This window comes from Temnothorax longispinosus, chromosome 3 (assembly GCF_030848805.1).
Source record: "Temnothorax longispinosus isolate EJ_2023e chromosome 3, Tlon_JGU_v1, whole genome shotgun sequence".
NCBI lineage: Eukaryota > Metazoa > Arthropoda > Insecta > Hymenoptera > Formicidae > Temnothorax > Temnothorax longispinosus.
Window position 1 is genome coordinate 15,040,386 of NC_092360.1, and position 19,989 is coordinate 15,060,374.

Sequence of the window (19,989 nt, forward strand, 5' to 3'; positions counted from 1 at the left end):
TCGCTATTTTTAACAAATACGATTTTGTTGCTCTACCCTTGACTCTTAAAAACCACCCTTAGCTTATCCTACATCAGCACAACGCCTTAAAGTCATAAATTGAACACATTTCCGAATTGATTACGAATCCCTGATTTTGTTGCTCGCTATTTTTAACAAATACGATTTTGTTGCTCCACCCTTAATTCTTAAAAACCACCCTTAGCTTATCCTGCACCAGCACAACGCCTTAAAGTCATAAATTGAACACATTTCCGAATTGATTACGTATCCCTGATTTTGTTGCTCGCTATTTTCAACAAATACGATTTTGTTGCTCCACCCTTGATTCTCAAAAATCACCCTTAGCTTATCGTACATCAGCACAACGCCTCAAAGTCATAAATTGAACACATTTCCGAATTGATTACGTATCCCTGATTTTGTTGCTCGCTATTTTTAACAAATACGATTTTGTTGCTCTACCCTTGACTCTTAAAAACCACCCTTAGCTTATCCTACATCAGCACAACTCCTTAAAGTCATAAATTGAACACATTTCCGAATTGATTACGAATCCCTGATTTTGTTGCTCGCTATTTTTAACAAATACGATTTTGTTACTCCACCCTTGACTCTTAAAAACCACCCTTAGCTTATCCTACATCAGCACAACGCCTTAAAATCATAAATTGAACACATTTCCGAATTGATTACGTATCCCTGATTTTGTTGCTCGCTATTTTTAACAAATACGGTTTTGTTGCTCCACCCTTGATTCTCAAAAATCACCCTTAGCTTATCTTACATCAGCACAACGCCTTGAAATCATAAATTAAACAGATTCCCGAATTGATTACGTATCCCTGATTTTGTTGCTCGCTATTTTTAACAAATACGATTTTGTTGCTCCACCCTTGATTCTCAAAAACCACCCTTAGCTTATCTTACATCAGCACAACGCCTTAAAATCATAAATTAAACAGTTTCCCGAATTGATTACGTATCCCTGATTTTGTGGCTCGCTATTTTTAACAAATTCGGATTTATTGCTACATCTTGCTTTTATAAAATTTGATAAGCTAAGGGTGGTTTCTGAGAATCAAGGGTGGAGCAACAAAATCGTATTTGTTGAAAATAGCGAGCAACAAAATCAGGGATACGTAATCAATTCGGAAATGTGTTCAATTTATGACTTTAAGGCGTTGTGCTGGTGCAGGATAAGCTAAGGGTGGTTTTTAAGAATTAAGGGTGGAGCAACAAAATCGTATTTGTTAAAAATAGCGAGCAACAAAATCAGGGATACGTAATCAATTCGGAAATCTGTTTAATTTATGATTTTAAGGCGTTGTGCTGATGTAAGATAAGCTAAGGGTGGTTTTTAAGAATTAAGGGTGGAGCAACAAAATCGTATTTGTTAAAAATAGCGAGCAACAAAATCAGGGATTCGTAATCAATTCGGAAATGTGTTCAATTTATGACTTTAAGGAGTTGTGCTGATGTAGGATAAGCTAAGGGTGGTTTTTAAGAGTCAAGGGTAGAGCAACAAAATCGTATTTGTTAAAAATAGCGAGCAACAAAATCAGGGATACGTAATCAATTCGGAAATGTGTTCAATTTATGACTTTGAGGCGTTGTGCTGATGTACGATAAGCTAAGGGTGATTTTTGAGAATCAAGGGTGGAGCAACAAAATCGTATTTGTTGAAAATAGCGAGCAACAAAATCAGGGATACGTAATCAATTCGGAAATGTGTTCAATTTATGACTTTAAGGCGTTGTGCTGATGTAGGATAAGCTAAGGGTGGTTTTTAAGAATAAGGGTGGAGCAACAAAATCGTATTTGTTAAAAATAGCGAGCAACAAAATCAGGGATACGTAATCAATTCGGAATCTGTTTAATTTATGATTTAAGGCGTTGTGCTGATGTAGGATAAGCTAAGGGTGGTTTTTAAGATCAAGGGTGGAGCAACAAAATCGTATTTGTTAAAAATAGCGAGCAACAAAATCAGGGATTCGTAATCAATTCGGAAATGTGTTCAATTTATGACTTTAAGGCGTTGTGCTGATGTAGGATAAGCTAAGGGTGGTTTTTAAGAGTCAAGGGTAGAGCAACAAAATCGTATTTGTTAAAAATAGCGAGCAACAAAATCAGGGATACGTAATCAATTCGGAAATGTGTTCAATTTATGACTTTGAGGCGTTGTGCTGATGTACGATAAGCTAAGGGTGATTTTTGAGAATCAAGGGTGGAGCAACAAAATCGTATTTGTTGAAAATAGCGAGCAACAAAATCAGGGATACGTAATCAATTCGGAAATGTGTTCAATTTATGATTTAAGGCGTTGTGCTGATGTAGGATAAGCTAAGGGTGGTTTTTAAGAAGTCAAGGGTGGAGCAACAAAATCGTATTTGTTAAAAATAGCGAGCAACAAAATCAGGGATACGTAATCAATTCGGAAATGTGTTCAATTTATGACTTTAAGGCGTTGTGCTGATGTAGGATAAGCTAAGGGTGGTTTTAAGAATTAAGGGTGGAGCAACAAAATCGTATTTGTTAAAAATAGCGAGCAACAAAATCAGGGATACGTAATCAATTCGGAAATGTGTTCAATTTATGACTTTAAGGCGTTGTGCTGATGTAGGATAAGCTAAGGGTGGTTTTTAAGAATTAAGGGTGGAGCAACAAAATCGTATTTGTTGAAAATAGCGAGCAACAAAATCAGGGATACGTAATCAATTCGGAAATGTGTTCAATTTATGACTTTAAGGCGTTGTGCTGGTGCAGGATAAGCTAAGGGTGGTTTTTAAGAATTAAGGGTGGAGCAACAAAATCGTATTTGTTAAAAATAGCGAGCAACAAAATCAGGGATACGTAATCAATTCGGGAATCTGTTTAATTTATGATTTTAAGGCGTTGTGCTGATGTAAGATAAGCTAAGGGTGGTTTTTAAGAATTAAGGGTGGAGCAACAAAATCGTATTTGTTAAAAATAGCGAGCAACAAAATCAGGGATTCGTAATCAATTCGGAAATGTGTTCAATTTATGACTTTAAGGAGTTGTGCTGATGTAGGATAAGCTAAGGGTGGTTTTTAAGAGTCAAGGGTAGAGCAACAAAATCGTATTTGTTAAAAATAGCGAGCAACAAAATCAGGGATACGTAATCAATTCGGAAATGTGTTCAATTTATGACTTTGAGGCGTTGTGCTGATGTACGATAAGCTAAGGGTGATTTTTGAGAATCAAGGGTGGAGCAACAAAATCGTATTTGTTGAAAATAGCGAGCAACAAAATCAGGGATACGTAATCAATTCGGAAATGTGTTCAATTTATGATTTTAAGGCGTTGTGCTGATGTAGGATAAGCTAAGGGTGGTTTTTAAGAGTCAAGGGTGGAGTAACAAAATCGTATTTGTTAAAAATAGCGAGCAACAAAATCAGGGATTCGTAATCAATTCGGAAATGTGTTCAATTTATGACTTTAAGGAGTTGTGCTGATGTAGGATAAGCTAAGGGTGGTTTTTAAGAGTCAAGGGTAGAGCAACAAAATCGTATTTGTTAAAAATAGCGAGCAACAAAATCAGGGATACGTAATCAATTCGGAAATGTGTTCAATTTATGACTTTGAGGCGTTGTGCTGATGTACGATAAGCTAAGGGTGATTTTTGAGAATCAAGGGTGGAGCAACAAAATCGTATTTGTTGAAAATAGCGAGCAACAAAATCAGGGATACGTAATCAATTCGGAAATGTGTTCAATTTATGACTTTAAGGCGTTGTGCTGGTGCAGGATAAGCTAAGGGTGGTTTTTAAGAATTAAGGGTGGAGCAACAAAATCGTATTTGTTAAAAATAGCGAGCAACAAAATCAGGGATACGTAATCAATTCGGGAATCTGTTTAATTTATGATTTTAAGGCGTTGTGCTGATGTAAGATAAGCTAAGGGTGGTTTTTGAGAATCAAGGGTGGAGCAACAAAATCGTATTTGTTAAAAATAGCGAGCAACAAAATCAGGGATACGTAATCAATTCGGAAATGTGTTCAATTTATGACTTTAAGGCGTTGTGCTGGTGCAGGATAAGCTAAGGGTGGTTTTTAAGAATTAAGGGTGGAGCAACAAAATCGTATTTGTTAAAAATAGCGAGCAACAAAATCAGGGATTCGTAATCAATTCGGAAATGTGTTCAATTTATGACTTTAAGGAGTTGTGCTGATGTAGGATAAGCTAAGGGTGGTTTTTAAGAGTCAAGGGTGGAGCAACAAAATCGTATTTGTTAAAAATAGCGAGCAACAAAATCAGGGATACGTAATCAATTCGGAAATCTGTTTAATTTACAATTTTAAGGCGTTGTGCTGGTGTAGGATAAGCTAAGGGTGGTTTTTAAGCATTAAGGGTGGAGCAACAAAATCGAATTTGTTAAAAATAGCGAGCAACAAAATCAGGGATGCATAATCAATTCGGAAATCTGTTTAATTTATGACTTTAAGGAGTTGTGCTGATGTAGGATAAGCTAAGGGTGGTTTTTAAGAGTCAAGGGTAGAGCAACAAAATCGTATTTGTTAAAAATAGCGAGCAACAAAATCAGGGATACGTAATCAATTCGGAAATCTGTTTAATTTACAATTTTAAGGCGTTGTGCTGGTGTAGGATAAGCTAAGGGTGGTTTTTAAGCATTAAGGGTGGAGCAACAAAATCGAATTTGTTAAAAATAGCGAGCAACAAAATCAGGGATGCATAATCAATTCGGAAATCTGTTTAATTTACAATTTAAATGCGTTGTGCTGGTGTAGGATAAGCTAAGGGTGGTTTTTAAGCATTAAGGGTGCAGCAACAAAATCGGAATTAATGCAAATGGTTGGCAATAAAATCAGTAAAACGTAATTAACTAATCTTGAACATAATTAATTAAATATCTGACTAATTTGCAATTTTAGAGTATTTTTTTAAGGAGAAATAGCTTTGGGGGTAGTTTCCAGGGTTTAAAAATGAAATTACAAAATCGGGAATGGAGCAACAAATTAGCAACAAAAAAGCACTAAAAGAATATGTCCTTTTTTTTATTTAACACAATTTTTTGAATGGCTGTGCTAACTTTAAACATAAGTTAGCACAGCTACTATTTTCTCCGAAACGGCTGGAGCAACAAAATTGGGAATTGAGCAACAAATTAGCAACAAAAGAGCACTAAATTTCTGTATAAATTTTAATCGATTGTGCTGAATTGGCTGTGTCAGCTTAATAGACGTCGTTAATATCATTGTTGCTATTTTAATTTCTTGTGACCTTTATTAAAAAAGAAACCAAAATTTTTAAGATTTAATTTTTAATATTTGAATAAAAAATTTTAACCTCAAGAGAATGTCTTCAAAAATTTTTTTAATACGTGACAAGTATTCGGTTATACACGCAAAATTTGATTTTCGAGCAAACGCTGTGTTTTTAACTTTCCACAATTCACGCGTTTAACGTGGATCACAATTTGCATGTTACATCAGGTGAAATTTGCGAAATTTGTGAGGAAATAGCGCTTAGTGGAATAATTGATTTACAGATATGCGTGTTTACTAATTTAGTATGAGTGATTCTGCTTGCGTTTGCGTTTCAATTAGACAGATTTGTGATATTTGATATTACAATTATTATTATATAATTCTAATAATAATGGAACTTGTTTGAAATATTATTTATTTAAAATGTATATTACATATTATAAGGGTTTTGAGAAGATAACTGCAAATAATATTACAAATAGCAATTTGAGTGTCATAAGAAACGTTAATTACTAGCAAGATAATAAGTATTTATTAATGTAATTTTAATGATAACTTTTTAATTTCTTCTTTTATAAATTTTTTTATTTTGTAAATAATTACTGTTACTTTGTTGTGAAATCTTTTATTTTATATTTTTGCGGAAATTTTCTAGGTAAATAAACATGTTTAGTATGTTTTTTCCTTTTATTGAGTAGGAATAACTTATATATAGAGGAAAGTACCCGATTATGAGACCTCATATCTATTTTGTGTGATTGCTGGAAGTCTATGGGCAGAATTGAAAAATATAGTAGGTCATTTTGAAGGGAATTTAATAAGCTTTAAGATGCTGAAATGTAAAATTTAATTTAAATATTAATTTTGCTGAAAATTAGAAAAATGTGAAAAATGAGCTTTCGGCAAATCGCAAAAGTGTGTTCCTAATAATGAGAAACCCCGGGAAATCGCTAATAAAGTGCAAAAGACATGATATTGCAATTAAAAAACTTTATTTAAAGTTTTTGAAAGACAAATGTAATGGAGAAGCATATTTGCAACAATCGTAAACTCACTTATACTCAATATTGTACCTAATCTTCCCCCTCCATCCTTCCCTCTCAAATCAAGGTCAGCACAGTCTTATAAATTCGTATAAACCTTCTCTTAACGTTTGTTTGAAATGGTATGACTTTTCAGCCAACCGATGCTAGTTCGCGTAAAGAATCCGAATCCCGGTTTTAAGAATGTTTCGAAAATGTGTACTAATTAAAATGAAAACGTAAATAGCTTCAAACTAAAAATATTTATTTTACACTGAAGATATCTTTGTAAATTACGCAGAGCAGCAGGATGAAACGTCAGCCGAATCGGATTGTAGACAAAATTGTGTAAATATCCTTAATTAATGTTATTTGATAAAAAGAATAATAAACAAACCGCAGGTTTAGTCGCAATGGGCACAATACATTTTAAGCGGGTGTGATCGCTTGATTTTGAAAGCAAACATATACATATATAGTATAACGAAATATCTGAGTAATATATCACACACGTAAATCTAGAATATGAGTTAGCCAAATAATAAACGCTATTGATTAGTAATCGTAAAGTAGAGAACGCAACGAGAATCGAAGGATTTAAGAGCTAATTATCAACGTGAAATCGTGAATGTTCTAGTAAATAACACTACAAGAAAGGTTATCACTTATCAAAATAAACGCAAAGAATCGGAATATCTAATTAATTCACATATCTATTTTTGGTACGTCGAAAGTCAGAAGGACAAATATTATAATTAAAGATATGTGATGAACGCAAAAGATATAATATAAAAAGAAATTCGACACGTGCCGTTTACACGAATACACCGAGATCTATAACGTAAATGCACGCCATTAACACGGAAACACCGCGTGGGCTTTTTCACGACCAAATAATATAATCCGCACTATTAAAAGTAATTCGTATAGCAGCCGTAGGACCGACTTATCCGAAGCTAGTCGGAAAGGCATTAACGAGGCGTGAGACACGCTTATCCGAATATTCGATCGGAAATAAACAGATGTACTTAGCATTGATGCAAACAGCTAATTCGCCGGGCAGACAATCTGGGATGTAGCCTCGCAATCCTCGCAAAGGAAAACGTCGTCTCGTCCTTAGCTGTGAATACGTCTTACTGCTTCCTTAGCTTTATCTCCTCGGGAATGTAATTCGTCCTTTTCTTATCTTCTGTATATAACGCATGTACGCACGGTGTAACGTTCGCGCACAACCGTTCCGAAATATATCCCTTATACACCGGGAATACAAGATTATGCGGACCGAGAAATTCAGCGATTCCCGAAACGATGCTTTCGCTACCGAATATTGCGACGATCTTCCTCGCGCGCTTTCTTTGCCGCAAGCACGGACCGGAATCAACAAAACACGATCGGCCTAACTTTCCTCGCCGCGCTCCCCTGGCCTATGTCGCTACCCGAGCGCTGTTGCTAACTTCTTTTATCTCGCTCTATCTTACAACTATCTAAACAACGTTAATATAGTATTTTTTCTTCTTTTATTACTATACAATAACTTTCATACTCCAGCAACCCAAGAGTACCCTGAGTATCTCATGTTACGAGCACCACGCCTTGCGGTTTCGCGATCACCAAATCTAATCTCTACAATTGAGCAACTCAACATATCCCGTATTTTCCTATTAATACGACCTTACTCTATCGCTGCATGCAGAACTTATTGCCAAATATTTATTAATTATATAATAAACAAGGTTTAAAGACTCATATCCATGGCACTTGACAACATCCAATTTCACAATTTCTTTCTCTGCAACGACTACACGCACGATCAAACAATAAATTTTCCACTAAATAGGTTTTACCTCAAAGGCAATAAGTTCATGGTGGAACCAACAGATAGGGCCTATTAGTTTAACAGAAAACTCGCTGTCGCATATTAGGAGCCTATCTCATAATAGGGGACTTTCCTCTACATATATTTATATATCTATTCATAAATTATTTATATTTTTTTATTGTATATTTCTAGGTATGTTATTCTTTATTCTTGATTTTTGTACAGATCTTAATTTTAATTATATCTCTTGTATATAAATCTAGACGATTTACATGAAGATTATATAAAAATTATATAATCTACATATAAATTATATGTAGAGTATATGCTTTGACAACCATTAATACGTTGACCTATTCCATCAAATTACGCTTATTAACATTTTCTTATTCGGAAAACATCGTTTAGGAAACTTGTCGGATTAGATCTGCTTGGGATCCATAAATTATACCTTCTGCATAAAAGCATGTAATTAAGCGACTTCGGATGACAATTCATGAGTTGTGTTCGAACATCATTACATCATCGCTATAATTGAGTCTTCTCTTAATTCCGACCTCATATTGAGTAGCAGCTTTCATAGTTCGAAGGTCCATTATTGCCGGATTAGGTGTACACCCGTTGATTTGAATCTTAACGTGACCTACATTTTCGGCGAGATTGCAATGAGCGTCTTTATTGGACACGTATTTCCAATGTATTTCTAAATGATGTATTTCAGATGTATTTCGTATAATACATCTATGCGAAACATAACAGCAATTTTATCTTAAGGATGTATAGCATTAAGCTTTATACTAATTCATTCGATTAGCATAAAATATTAAACATCTCTACTAGATTTTAAATTAATTAATTTAATACATTAATATAATAATTGTATATTTAAAATGCATTTAAATGCTCATATACGTAACAAATGAAAATTTAAAAGACATACGACGTATTATATAATTATGATTTATTTATTTCTTTGTGAACATTTTTAGATTATAATAATGTAACAAAATTAAAGTTTGAGCAACATAAAGTTTATTAATAAATAAAAAAATATTACAATAAATGTAATAATGACACATCAAATTAATTTCAAATAAAATATCATATTAAACTCTTACATAAGAAGTTCTGGAATATCTAAAAACGTTTTCGGTATTTTTTATTTTATTTAAACTTGTTATGCATAATTTCTTTGAACTCGTTAAGCGTAATTTTTGCTTCCGCCTTCGGAACATTGGAGAAATCAATCGAATGCCTTTAGCATTTCGATTGCTGTTGGAATTTGTTCGAGAGGTAGAATTAAATAAACTCATTCCTCCGCTGTAACGTAAACAGATCTGTCAGAGCAAGAAAATAAAATTCATTTCTGCCATGCTGATTTATCTAAGATTACTTAAGAAATGTTACTTGATCTGTGAATTTAATTACGAGATCGCTTCCTGCGTTACTTATTGTTAATAAATGTATTTCCTTACGTTTGTATTTCAATATTTTGTTTCAGACTTGGTATAAATAACTGCTAAAACTTTTTAGTAAGGATTTTTTTTATGAATTCGTCACATTAAAGAGAAATTTTCTATTACAAAGAGCCCTGCGTTCCGTAATTATATTATTTCCTTATTTCACTTCGTCATCTCAAAGATTTATGACAAATGTCGTATTTGCATTGTGTTGCTCTACAACAATCGCAATGTAATGAAAATAACGGCACACTTCGAAAAGACCAAACATTCTGTAATAATAAGTGTTATTACCTCTTTCTAGAATTCCCATCTATTTACGGAAAAAGCTTAATATGAAAATACAAGTGTAGATATAGACTTTGAAATACAAGAACGAAGAAATTGATAGATACCTTTTGCTCATCCGTTACGTGCAATATCGCTTTATTAAAGGCAGTTGTTGTCGTCACACGACGATACCTTGGACTTTAATTTGATCCAGGGTTTCAAGCATTCAAGCACGCCGTCGCCGCCGTCGTCGTCGTTGACACCGGGATGCTTTTCTCACGGCAGAGGCAGGATTGGATTAAAAGCTTCGCAATTAATCGGATATTCTCTGTCCCTTGCAATCGCACCACCGTGAAATTAGTAGACTGGCGTTAGGCGGTGTAATTATAGGTGGTAGTGAAAAGTCGTGCGGGAATCCTGTTCGATTTTTGAATAGCGAATCGAATGGTCGAATCTAATTCGGCCTCATTCCCGTACTATATACGGTGATAAAGCACCATTTACGAGCCTAACGCGATTTCCACTTTAGACTGCTGAAGATTACTTAGCACAATGGTGGGTGCCTAATTATCGACATAGCACAAGGCGGAAAGAAAAGCAGGTATTATTTTTCTGTCGAGCGTATTAGGTAAACAATGGACAGAATCAGGTTTATGCTTCACTATATTCGTAAACCTCTGTACGGTTGTGCAATTTTCAGTTTTCTAAAAATTTCAGTTTACTGAGAAAATACGCAAAGAGAAAATACACAATCTTTATAATAAAGTTAAAATATGCGACACACTTTTTTGTAATTATCAAGCAAAGTTTAAATTAAAAAGCAGAATTTTGATCTTAAAAATCTATTAATATTGCGCAAAAGCTTCTATTACATATACATTCTATACATATACATATACATACTTATATATGTATATGTATATAGTATATAATATTTATATATATAAACTAATATTCTGACTGCTCATCAATGCCCGCCCAAACCCCTAAACCTAGAAACATGAAATTCGGGGAGTATATTTTTTCCATGACGTAAAAATGTACTAAGAAGGGATTTCTAGAAATTCGATCCCTAACGGGATAAAATCTCCCTGGAAAAATTCCCCCGAAAAAAATCTCCCCATCCAAAAATTCAGTAATACTGTATTTTAAATTGTGTGACATCATTTGTGGGGCTTCACTACCGTTAAACTAAACACATAGTATGCCTTGCAAAGTACATGCATGGGCTTTCCACGCGTGGAAAGTCGTAAACCCATGTGGCACCTCGCTTTGCGTGGAAAGTGTATGCGTGAAGGTAGTAGGTTTTATCCCCCCTAAAAAAATAGGTTTGCAAGGCGAAGCGAGGTTTATTCTACACTAATGTGTCTATAATAGCTTAACGGTAGTGGAACCAAGTAAAAAAAAAATGATTAAAAGTTTTATAGCAGAGATAAATGTAAAGTGTTGTATGGAAAAGTCCGTGGTTGCAGTGAGTTTCACCCCCCCTGCAGAGGTTTTACAAAAAAAAAAAAAACTAACCCTTAACCCAACCCATTTGTTGCGTGAGTGGACCATACGTGTGTGTGTGTGTAGTTAAAACCAAAAATACTTTTGGATTTTCAGATGGAAATATTTTTTTGGAGAAATTTTTTCCGGGAGAAATTTTTTGATGAAAAGATTTTTTCCGGAAACCAAAATGACGGTTACCCAACATGTCGATGCGCAGTATCGATCGGCGCAAAGCAGAATAATTAATCAAGTTGACTTTCTGGTTATACTGTGTTGAAGTTCGAATCTGCTCGAGGCCGCGCGCAAATTCTTTACAAAGCCATGGTCTGCGCCTTACAAAAAAATCTATAAAAAAATTCCCTAATTTTCTGCGCAACTTTGAACCGGTCTTAAAATTTTTCTAATACTCTCTATAGAATATTCCTTATAAATTTCAAAAAAATAGAAAATAAGGTTTTTAAGATATTCTTTTTTTGTGTTTTTTAACTCTATTTGTTTAAAAATATTATTATAAAATTTTGAGTAATTTTTCTAAAAAATATGATCAAAATAACGTATTTTATGTTCAATAAATTTTTTTCTTAGACGTTGTCTAATAGGCGAAAAAAATTATTGAAAATCTTACAGTCCTAATTTTGCGCAGGCTCTATTTCGAAAACGCTACATTTATTATAGAAACGCTCTTATATGAGTATAGTACTCGTAAAGACCTGCTAAAAAACAGGCCGCTATCAAAAATAAAAAGGTCGAGGTTTGACCTCTTGCGAATTGGCGTAGAATGCTCCATATACATACATATACATCATAGATATACATATACATATACATATACATATACATATACATATACATATACATATACATATACATATACATATACATATACATATACATATACATATACATATACATATACATATACATATACATATACATATACATATACATATATATGTAGGTCTAGAGGTATGTTCCAGGACTGTTTACGTTTTTTGAAATGTACAGTCCTGGAATATAACGCATATATGTATATGTAATCAGATTCAAAAAGCTGTCCCAAAACGTGCCGTAGGACATGAATTTTTTCCAGGACAGTCCTGGAAACTGCCAAATGTCCTGGAATATACCGATGTAAAAAATGAAAGTCCCGGAACATACTTCCGGACCTACATATACATATACATATACATATGCATATACATATACATATACATATACATATACATATACATATACATATACATATACATATACATATACATATACATATACATATACATATACATATACATATACATATACATATACATATACATATATACATATACATATACATATACATATACATATACATATACATATACATATACATAAACATATACATCTATCGACATCACAGTTCTTTTTTCCAAAAATGAATTCGGGTGTCTGTGAAGTTGGCATATCATTTTCCAGCAGATCAAAAATAAAAGGCAGTTTTTGTCGCATACAGTCGAGTTCTATAGTTCCTGATACTTTTTAGTAATAGTTCTGGTGATTTTACCCAAAAAACAGTCGATCGAAAAAATGATCTGCTAACTTCCCGTAGCAGATCATTTTCTAGCAAATCAAAAATAAAAAAGAGTTCTTGTCGCATGCAGTCGAGTTCTATAGTTCCTGATACTTTTTAATAATAGTTCTGTTGATTTTGCCAAAAAAAGTCCATTGAAAAAATTATCTGCTAATTTTCCAAAATCTCGGAGTTCCGGTTTATTTAAAATATTTTTCGAATAGTTCTGAGCATATTGAAGCATTTTCTAAAAAGTTCTCGACATTAGCAATGTTGTACGATTGTTTAAAAAATTAATACCGCCCAAAAACCGAGTACTTAGAGAGAATAGTGTGATATGCTGTACGAAATGTCGCAGTTCCGGTTTATCTAAAATATTTCTCGAATAGTTCTGAACATATACATATACATATACATATACATATACATAAACATATACATCTATCGACATCACAGTTCTTTTTTCCAAAAATGAATTCGGTGTCTGTGAAGTTGGCATATCATTTTCCAGCAGATCAAAAATAAAAGGCAGTTCTTGTCGCATGCAGTCGAGTTCTATAGTTCCTGATACTTTTTAGTAATAGTTCTGGTGATTTTACCCAAAAAACAGTCGATCGAAAAAATGATCTGCTAACTTCCCGTAGCAGATCATTTTCTAGCAAATCAAAAATAAAAAAGAGTTCTTGTCGCATGCACAGTCGAGTTCTACGATATTCCTGATACTAGTTTAATACCTAAATAGTTCTGTTGATTTTGCCAAAAAAATACTAAAGCATTTTCCAAAGAGTTCCCGACCCTGGCAATGTCGTATGATTGTTTAAAAAATTAATACCGCTCGAAAACCGAGTATTTAGAGAGAATAGGGTGATATGCTGTACAAAATGTCGCAGTTCCGGTTTATCTAAAATATTTCTCGAATAGTTCTGAACATACTAAAGCATTTTCCAAAGAGTTCCCGACCCTGGCAATGTCGTATGATTGTTTAAAAAATTAATACCGCTCAAAAACCGAGTATTTAGAGAGAATAGGGTGATATGCTGTACGAAATGTCGCAGTTCCGGTTTATCTAAAATATTTCTCGAATAGTTCTAAACATACCAAAGCATTTTATAAAGAGTTCCCGACCCTGGCAATGTCGTATGATTGTTTAAAAAATTAATACCGCTCGAAAACCGAGTATTTAGAGAGAATAGGGTAATATGCTGTACGAAATGTCGCAGTTCCGGTTTATCTAAAATATTTTTCGAATAGTTCTGAACATACTAAAGCATTTTATAAAGAGTTCCCAACCCTGGCAATGTCGTATGATTGTTTAAAAAATTAATACCGCTCGAAAACCGAGTATTTAGAGAGAATAGGGTGATATGCTGTACGAAATGTCGCAGTTCCGGTTTATCTAAAATATTTCTCGAATAGTTCTGAACATACTAAAGCATTTTCCAAAGAGTTCCCGACCCTGGCAATGTCGTATGATTGTTTAAAAAATTAATACCGCTCGAAAACCGAGTATTTAGAGAGAATAGGGTGATATGCTGTACGAAATGTCGCAGTTCCGGTTTATCTAAAATATTTCTCGAATAGTTCTGAACATACTAAAGCATTTTCCAAAGAGTTCCCGACCCTGGCAATGTCGTATGATTGTTTAAAAAACTAATACCGCTTGAAAACAATCATTGCCAGGGTCGGGAACTTTTTAGAAAATGCTTTAGTATGTTCAGAACTATTCGAAAAATATTTTAGATAAACCGGAACTGCGACATTTTGTACAGCATATCACACTATTCTCTCTAAGTACTCGGTTTTTGGGCGGTATTAATTTTTTAAACAATCGTACAACATTGCTAATGTCGGGAACTTTTTAGAAAATGCTTTAGTATGTTCAGAATTATTCGGGAAATATTTTAGATAAACCGGAACTGCGACATTTCGTACAGCATATCACCCTATTCTCTCTAAATACTCGGTTTTCAAGCGGTATTCATTTTTTAAACAATCATACGACATTGCCAGGGTCGGGAACTCTTTGGAAAATGCTTCAGTATGTTCAGAACTATTCGAGAAATATTTTAGATAAACCGGAACTGCGACATTTTGTACAGCATATTACCCTATTCTCTCTAAATACTCGGTTTTCGAGCGGTATTAATTTTTTAAACAATCATACGACATTGCCAGGGTCGGGAACTCTTTGGAAAATGCTTTAGTATGTTCAGAACTATTCGAGAAATATTTTAGATAAACCGGAACTGCGATATTTCGTACAGCATATCACCCTATTTTCTCTAAATATTCGGTTTTCGAACGGTATTAATTTTTAAACAATCATACGACATTGCCAAGGTCGGGAACTCTTTGGAAAATGCTTTAGTATGTTCAGAACTATTCGAGAAATATTTTAGATAAACCGGAACTGCGATATTTCGTACAGCATATCACCCTATTTTCTCTAAATATTCGGTTTTCGAACGGTATTAATTTTTTAAACAATCATACGACATTGCCAGGGTCGGGAACTCTTTGGAAAATGCTTCAGTATGTTCAGAACTATTCGAGAAATATTTTAGATAAACCGGAACTGCGACATTTTGTACAGCATATTACCCTATTCTCTCTAAATACTCGGTTTTCGAGCGGTATTAATTTTTTAAACAATCATACGACATTGCCAGGGTCGGGAACTCTTTGGAAAATGCTTTAGTATGTTCAGAACTATTCGAGAAATATTTTAGATAAACCGGAACTGCGACATTTCGTACAGCATATCACCCTATTCTCTCTAAATACTCGGTTTCGAGCGGTGTTAATTTTTTAAACAATCATACGACATTGCCAGGGTCGGGAACTCTTTGGAAAATGCTTTAGTATGTTCAGAACTATTCGAGAAATATTTTAGATAAACCGGAACTGCGACATTTCGTACAGCATATCACACTATTCTCTCTAAGTACTCGGTTTTTGGGCGGTATTAATTTTTTAAACAATCGTACAACATTGCTAATGTCGAGAACTTTTTAGAAAATGCTTCAGTATGCTCAGAACTATTCGAAAAATATTTTAAATAAACCGGAACTCCGAGATTTTGGAAAATTAGCAGATAATTTTTTCAATGGACTTTTTTTGCAAAATCGACAGAATATTATTAAAAGTATCAGGAAAAATCAACAGACAAAACCTTTTATTTTTGACTATGATCTGCTAGTTAGCAGATCATTTTTCGAACTGTTTTATCAGGAACTATAGAACTCGACTGCATGCGACAAGAACTGCCTTTTATTTTTGATCTGCTGGAAAATGATATGCCAACTTCACAGACACTGAATTCGGAGGATTAGCTTTTTGCCATTCTTCTTCTTCCTCTTTGTGTCCTCCGATTATTTATTTACGAACCTTCATTAGGATATAAAATATATTTCTGCGGAGTATTACTCTCATCTTTTGTATTCTAAAATATCTCTCTCTCTCTCTCTCTCTCTCTCTCTCTCTCGATGCTTCTTTTTTGTTGTAATCTAACCAATCAAAATGGCCCACGGTATTAAATGTTCCCTACCGAAAATATAGCAGAAAACAGATAGCCACTATTTTTACATACCTGGCTTCGTGGTTAATTTTCGTCGTGTCTAGCTATTTCACTATTTCCTTTCAAAAAGTGACAACGAGGAAAGTCAATTATATGATATCGCAGAGATATTACTCGTTTCTTGGAAATATTCCACGAACGTGGAATATTTTAACTCTTTGATACAGAGAGCATTAATCTGTTACTTTATATAGAAGATTTTATCTAATCTAAACAGATAATTATTAAACTTTTACATTAATCCAATGAATTGTTAAATATGTACAGTACAAAATAGCCATTGTTCTAATTTTCTTGCGAAAATTTACGAAAGTAGTTATCTAATAAAAAACCTAATTTTCTTATAATAACTCTTTATGAAGTTACAAAAAATCTAAAATTTTGTGTCTTAAAATAATAATATAAATTAAAATAGGAAGTCAATATTACAAAAGTCTATTTTTGAACAATTTTTTTCCATCACTAAAGAAAAGTAAATATTGGAAATTTTTATATGAAATAACTATCATGTAACCTATTTCAATAGGGAACGATCAGATTTTATTAGATAAAATATGATTCACTTGATATTTGAAACTACAACCCCTTTTCCCAAGTAAAAAATAAATTTGCTTGCAATTATGTGATTATGCCATATTGTCTCGTCCGGATGGAATAATTATGTAGTCGTGCTCCTGCATGCGCCTAGACAACAGCGTTTAAAGCATTGCCCTAAAATGCAAAAAGCAAGCGCGCGCCTGCGCCTTTTCAGCGCCCTCCGCGCGGCCCGCGCCTCTGGGCGCCGCGCGCGCCCGTTCTTTATTGTGTTCTGTTCGTTTGTCCAGTCAACACGCACTTTTCCTATCTTCAGGATTTTCATCGTTTTGGATGCCGAACATAAGGATCGAAAGGGTAGCTCTCCCTCGAAACACTCGAGAGGAGACATAATTTATCGTAAGCACCGTTTTGCAAGCCTATTCTCCCGTGAGACGATCCCGAGATTTCTTGCGACGTAAGGGATACATCGTGCAGTCATTTTGCGGACAGCAAGCAGACATCGAGGGACTCACCCGCTCGAGGCTCTTTTTCCAGGAACAGCTGTTCTCAGATTCCTGAGCATACTTGTAGACTTATCGCCTACCGGACTGACGCATAACCTCCAAGACCCTGCCCAAGAGGTTAGGTCGCCCGCAACGGGGCGCTTCGCCCGTATACGAGGTTTTAATTTTGGTCTCCAGGCAACACCTGCCTTCGAGAAATTAGCAAGCACTGAAGGACAGACGGTCGCATAAGCGGCCGGGGCGTTATACCAGGTATGTCCTCTTGTCGACCCACATTCCGTGGCAAAGAGAGGACATAACCGACTGTTCCCTTCTGCTTTGCCTTTTCCGTTGCAGTGGCCAGTGCCCATTAACGTCGGCGACGTACCAGGTATGTCCTCTTGTCGACCCACATCCCGTGGCAAAGAGAGGGCATAACCGATTTTTTTCTTCTGTCTCGCCTTCTCCGTTACAGTGGCCTATGCCCATTAACGTCGGCGACATCTCTCTACAGCTCTTGGTATGTATCTTTTGCTGTTAACAAGAAGAGTATCTATCACTCAAGTGGTTGCCTGCCTCAATGCCCTCGGCTCTGGCAGGCCAACCTGCTACAACCGGAAATCCTGCGCGACCTTAAGAACGATGCAGATTTCCTCGGGCGCCAGACGCCGCCGGCAGTAGTGCTCGGACGCTCGCCTAATCTAAGGCGCACGGACACCCTCGGCAATGACTCACAGTCGCTCGTCGACTCCAAGGCGCAGGGACGCCATCGGCAGTGGTGCACATTCGCCCCCCGACTTCCTTGGCGCATAGACGCCCATCGGCTCACCGACCGGCCTTATATTCTTCAGAGGGCATACACACCACTGTTTCTTCCTAGCTAGAAGCGTTTTTACCAAGTCTTCCTTTATAGTAGGGGAGCCCAGAGGGCTAAATGGCGATTTACTCGAGCGTCGTAGGAACCTATTGGATTTTGAAGATTAGATGGTAGAAAGAAAAAAAGGTTATATAATACCCTTTCCCGGTGGGGGAAGCGTCTACAGGTTTTCAAAAATGTAAAAAAAAATAGTTCACATGAAAATATTCGAGCGCGTCAGATATTGATAGTGTATATGCCCCACGTGTCTCTGATATTGGAGGTATGTTAATCTGCCGGTTTGCATGGTGAGGGTGGCTGTACGGAACGGTTAAAAACGGGAAAAAGAAATTTATTCGAGCGCGTCAGATATTCGGAGGGGATGTTAAGTGAACCCGAAAGAAGCTCCCATTCAAAAGACTGACGATTCGGACATGACGCAAGCTCATGGCGGCTTCTTGATAATGCAAAAAAAATCGCCATTTTGAAATACTCGAGCGCGTCAGATTATTATACAGGTGATTCAGCTTGATGTCCTAGTCGCGCTGACCCATAATCTGACGATTATTTGGAGGGATTTTCTTTAATCTGACAAATTGAAAAAAAAAATTTTTTTTTAAATTACTAAGTGTGACAAGTAAAATGCATGGAAAATAGAATGCAAATAAAAAAATCTATTTCTTTCAATTATAACCCTATTCACTCCAACGTTTTTTTTTCGCCCCAATAATCCTCCAACCATGCACTTTCGAGTTTCACGTGTTTTTATAATGTTAATAGCTTTGAAAAATTCCCCAAAAATTATTATAATATCTTTGTACCTTCGACTAAAAATCAATGTAAAGAACATTTGGAAATCATTTATTTAAATATTTTTTTACAACAATTATATTTGACAAACACACGTTACGACTCGTTTTTTACTTAAAAAATCATAACTCACGAACAAATTGACGAAGCTTAATGAACCAAAACGCAAATTAAAGCTAAAAGTAGTGCAAATGAGAAAAAAAATTTGAAATAATTATTAATTAAATAGGAATACTTAATTTCGTCGCCGCAATTTGGTAATTTTTAAATGGTACAGAAGGACTTTAAAGGACTTAAAGAATGCTAGAAAAAGAATTTCTGAATAAGAAAAGGCGAATTTGAAGTGTGATAGATATTTTTTATGTGAAAAAAATTAATTTTTTTTTTATAATCGTAGCTTCTTTCCACATCTTCTGCTTCACTGCAGCTGCACGCACTAAACTTTTCTGACGATTTGTGCTACTTCGGCTTGTGGAAATCGGCAGATTATATTTTTCCCGTTATTCTTAAATTATTTCCTTCAAAATAAAAAAAAATTTCGACCGCGCTCGAGAATGTCAAGGTGACGTTTTTTTTTTGCAAGTTTGTGACTCTCCCCACTCCCTTACGTCACGCTCAAATCGTCAGATTATTGAAATGCACACTTGTCTGCATGTTATTAACCCACCTTACCTTAATCTGACGCGCTCGAGTATTTCTAACGATCGATTTTTTTTTACTATTCTGATCGGCTGCCCTAGACGCGCGATCCTATATTAAGGGCTTATATATAGTGGAGGTACTCAACAGGGGTGCAAGGTATCCCCCTATATGTTAATCTGTCGCGCTCGAGTAAATCACCAAATCCCCCATTAGGCTCCCCTACTAT

The 19,989-nt window shown here is 35.1% G+C and overlaps 2 protein-coding genes across 5 annotated transcripts in view; one reads left to right on the forward strand and one right to left on the reverse strand.

Moving 5' to 3' along the window:
* Slo2 (slowpoke 2) overlaps positions 1 to 19,989 on the forward strand; it is a 310,825-nt gene that overhangs the window by 49,549 nt on the left and 241,287 nt on the right. The window lies entirely within an intron of this gene.
* Positions 8,584 to 19,989, reverse strand: part of LOC139809384 (fizzy-related protein homolog) — a 13,002-nt gene continuing 1,596 nt past the window's right edge. The window contains exons 2-3 of the mRNA XM_071772242.1: positions 18,191 to 18,418; positions 8,584 to 8,830 (exon numbers count right to left, since the gene is read on the reverse strand). Of these exons, the coding sequence (XP_071628343.1) occupies positions 8,584 to 8,830; positions 18,191 to 18,418 (475 nt within the window). The remainder of the gene's footprint in view (positions 8,831 to 18,190; positions 18,419 to 19,989) is intronic.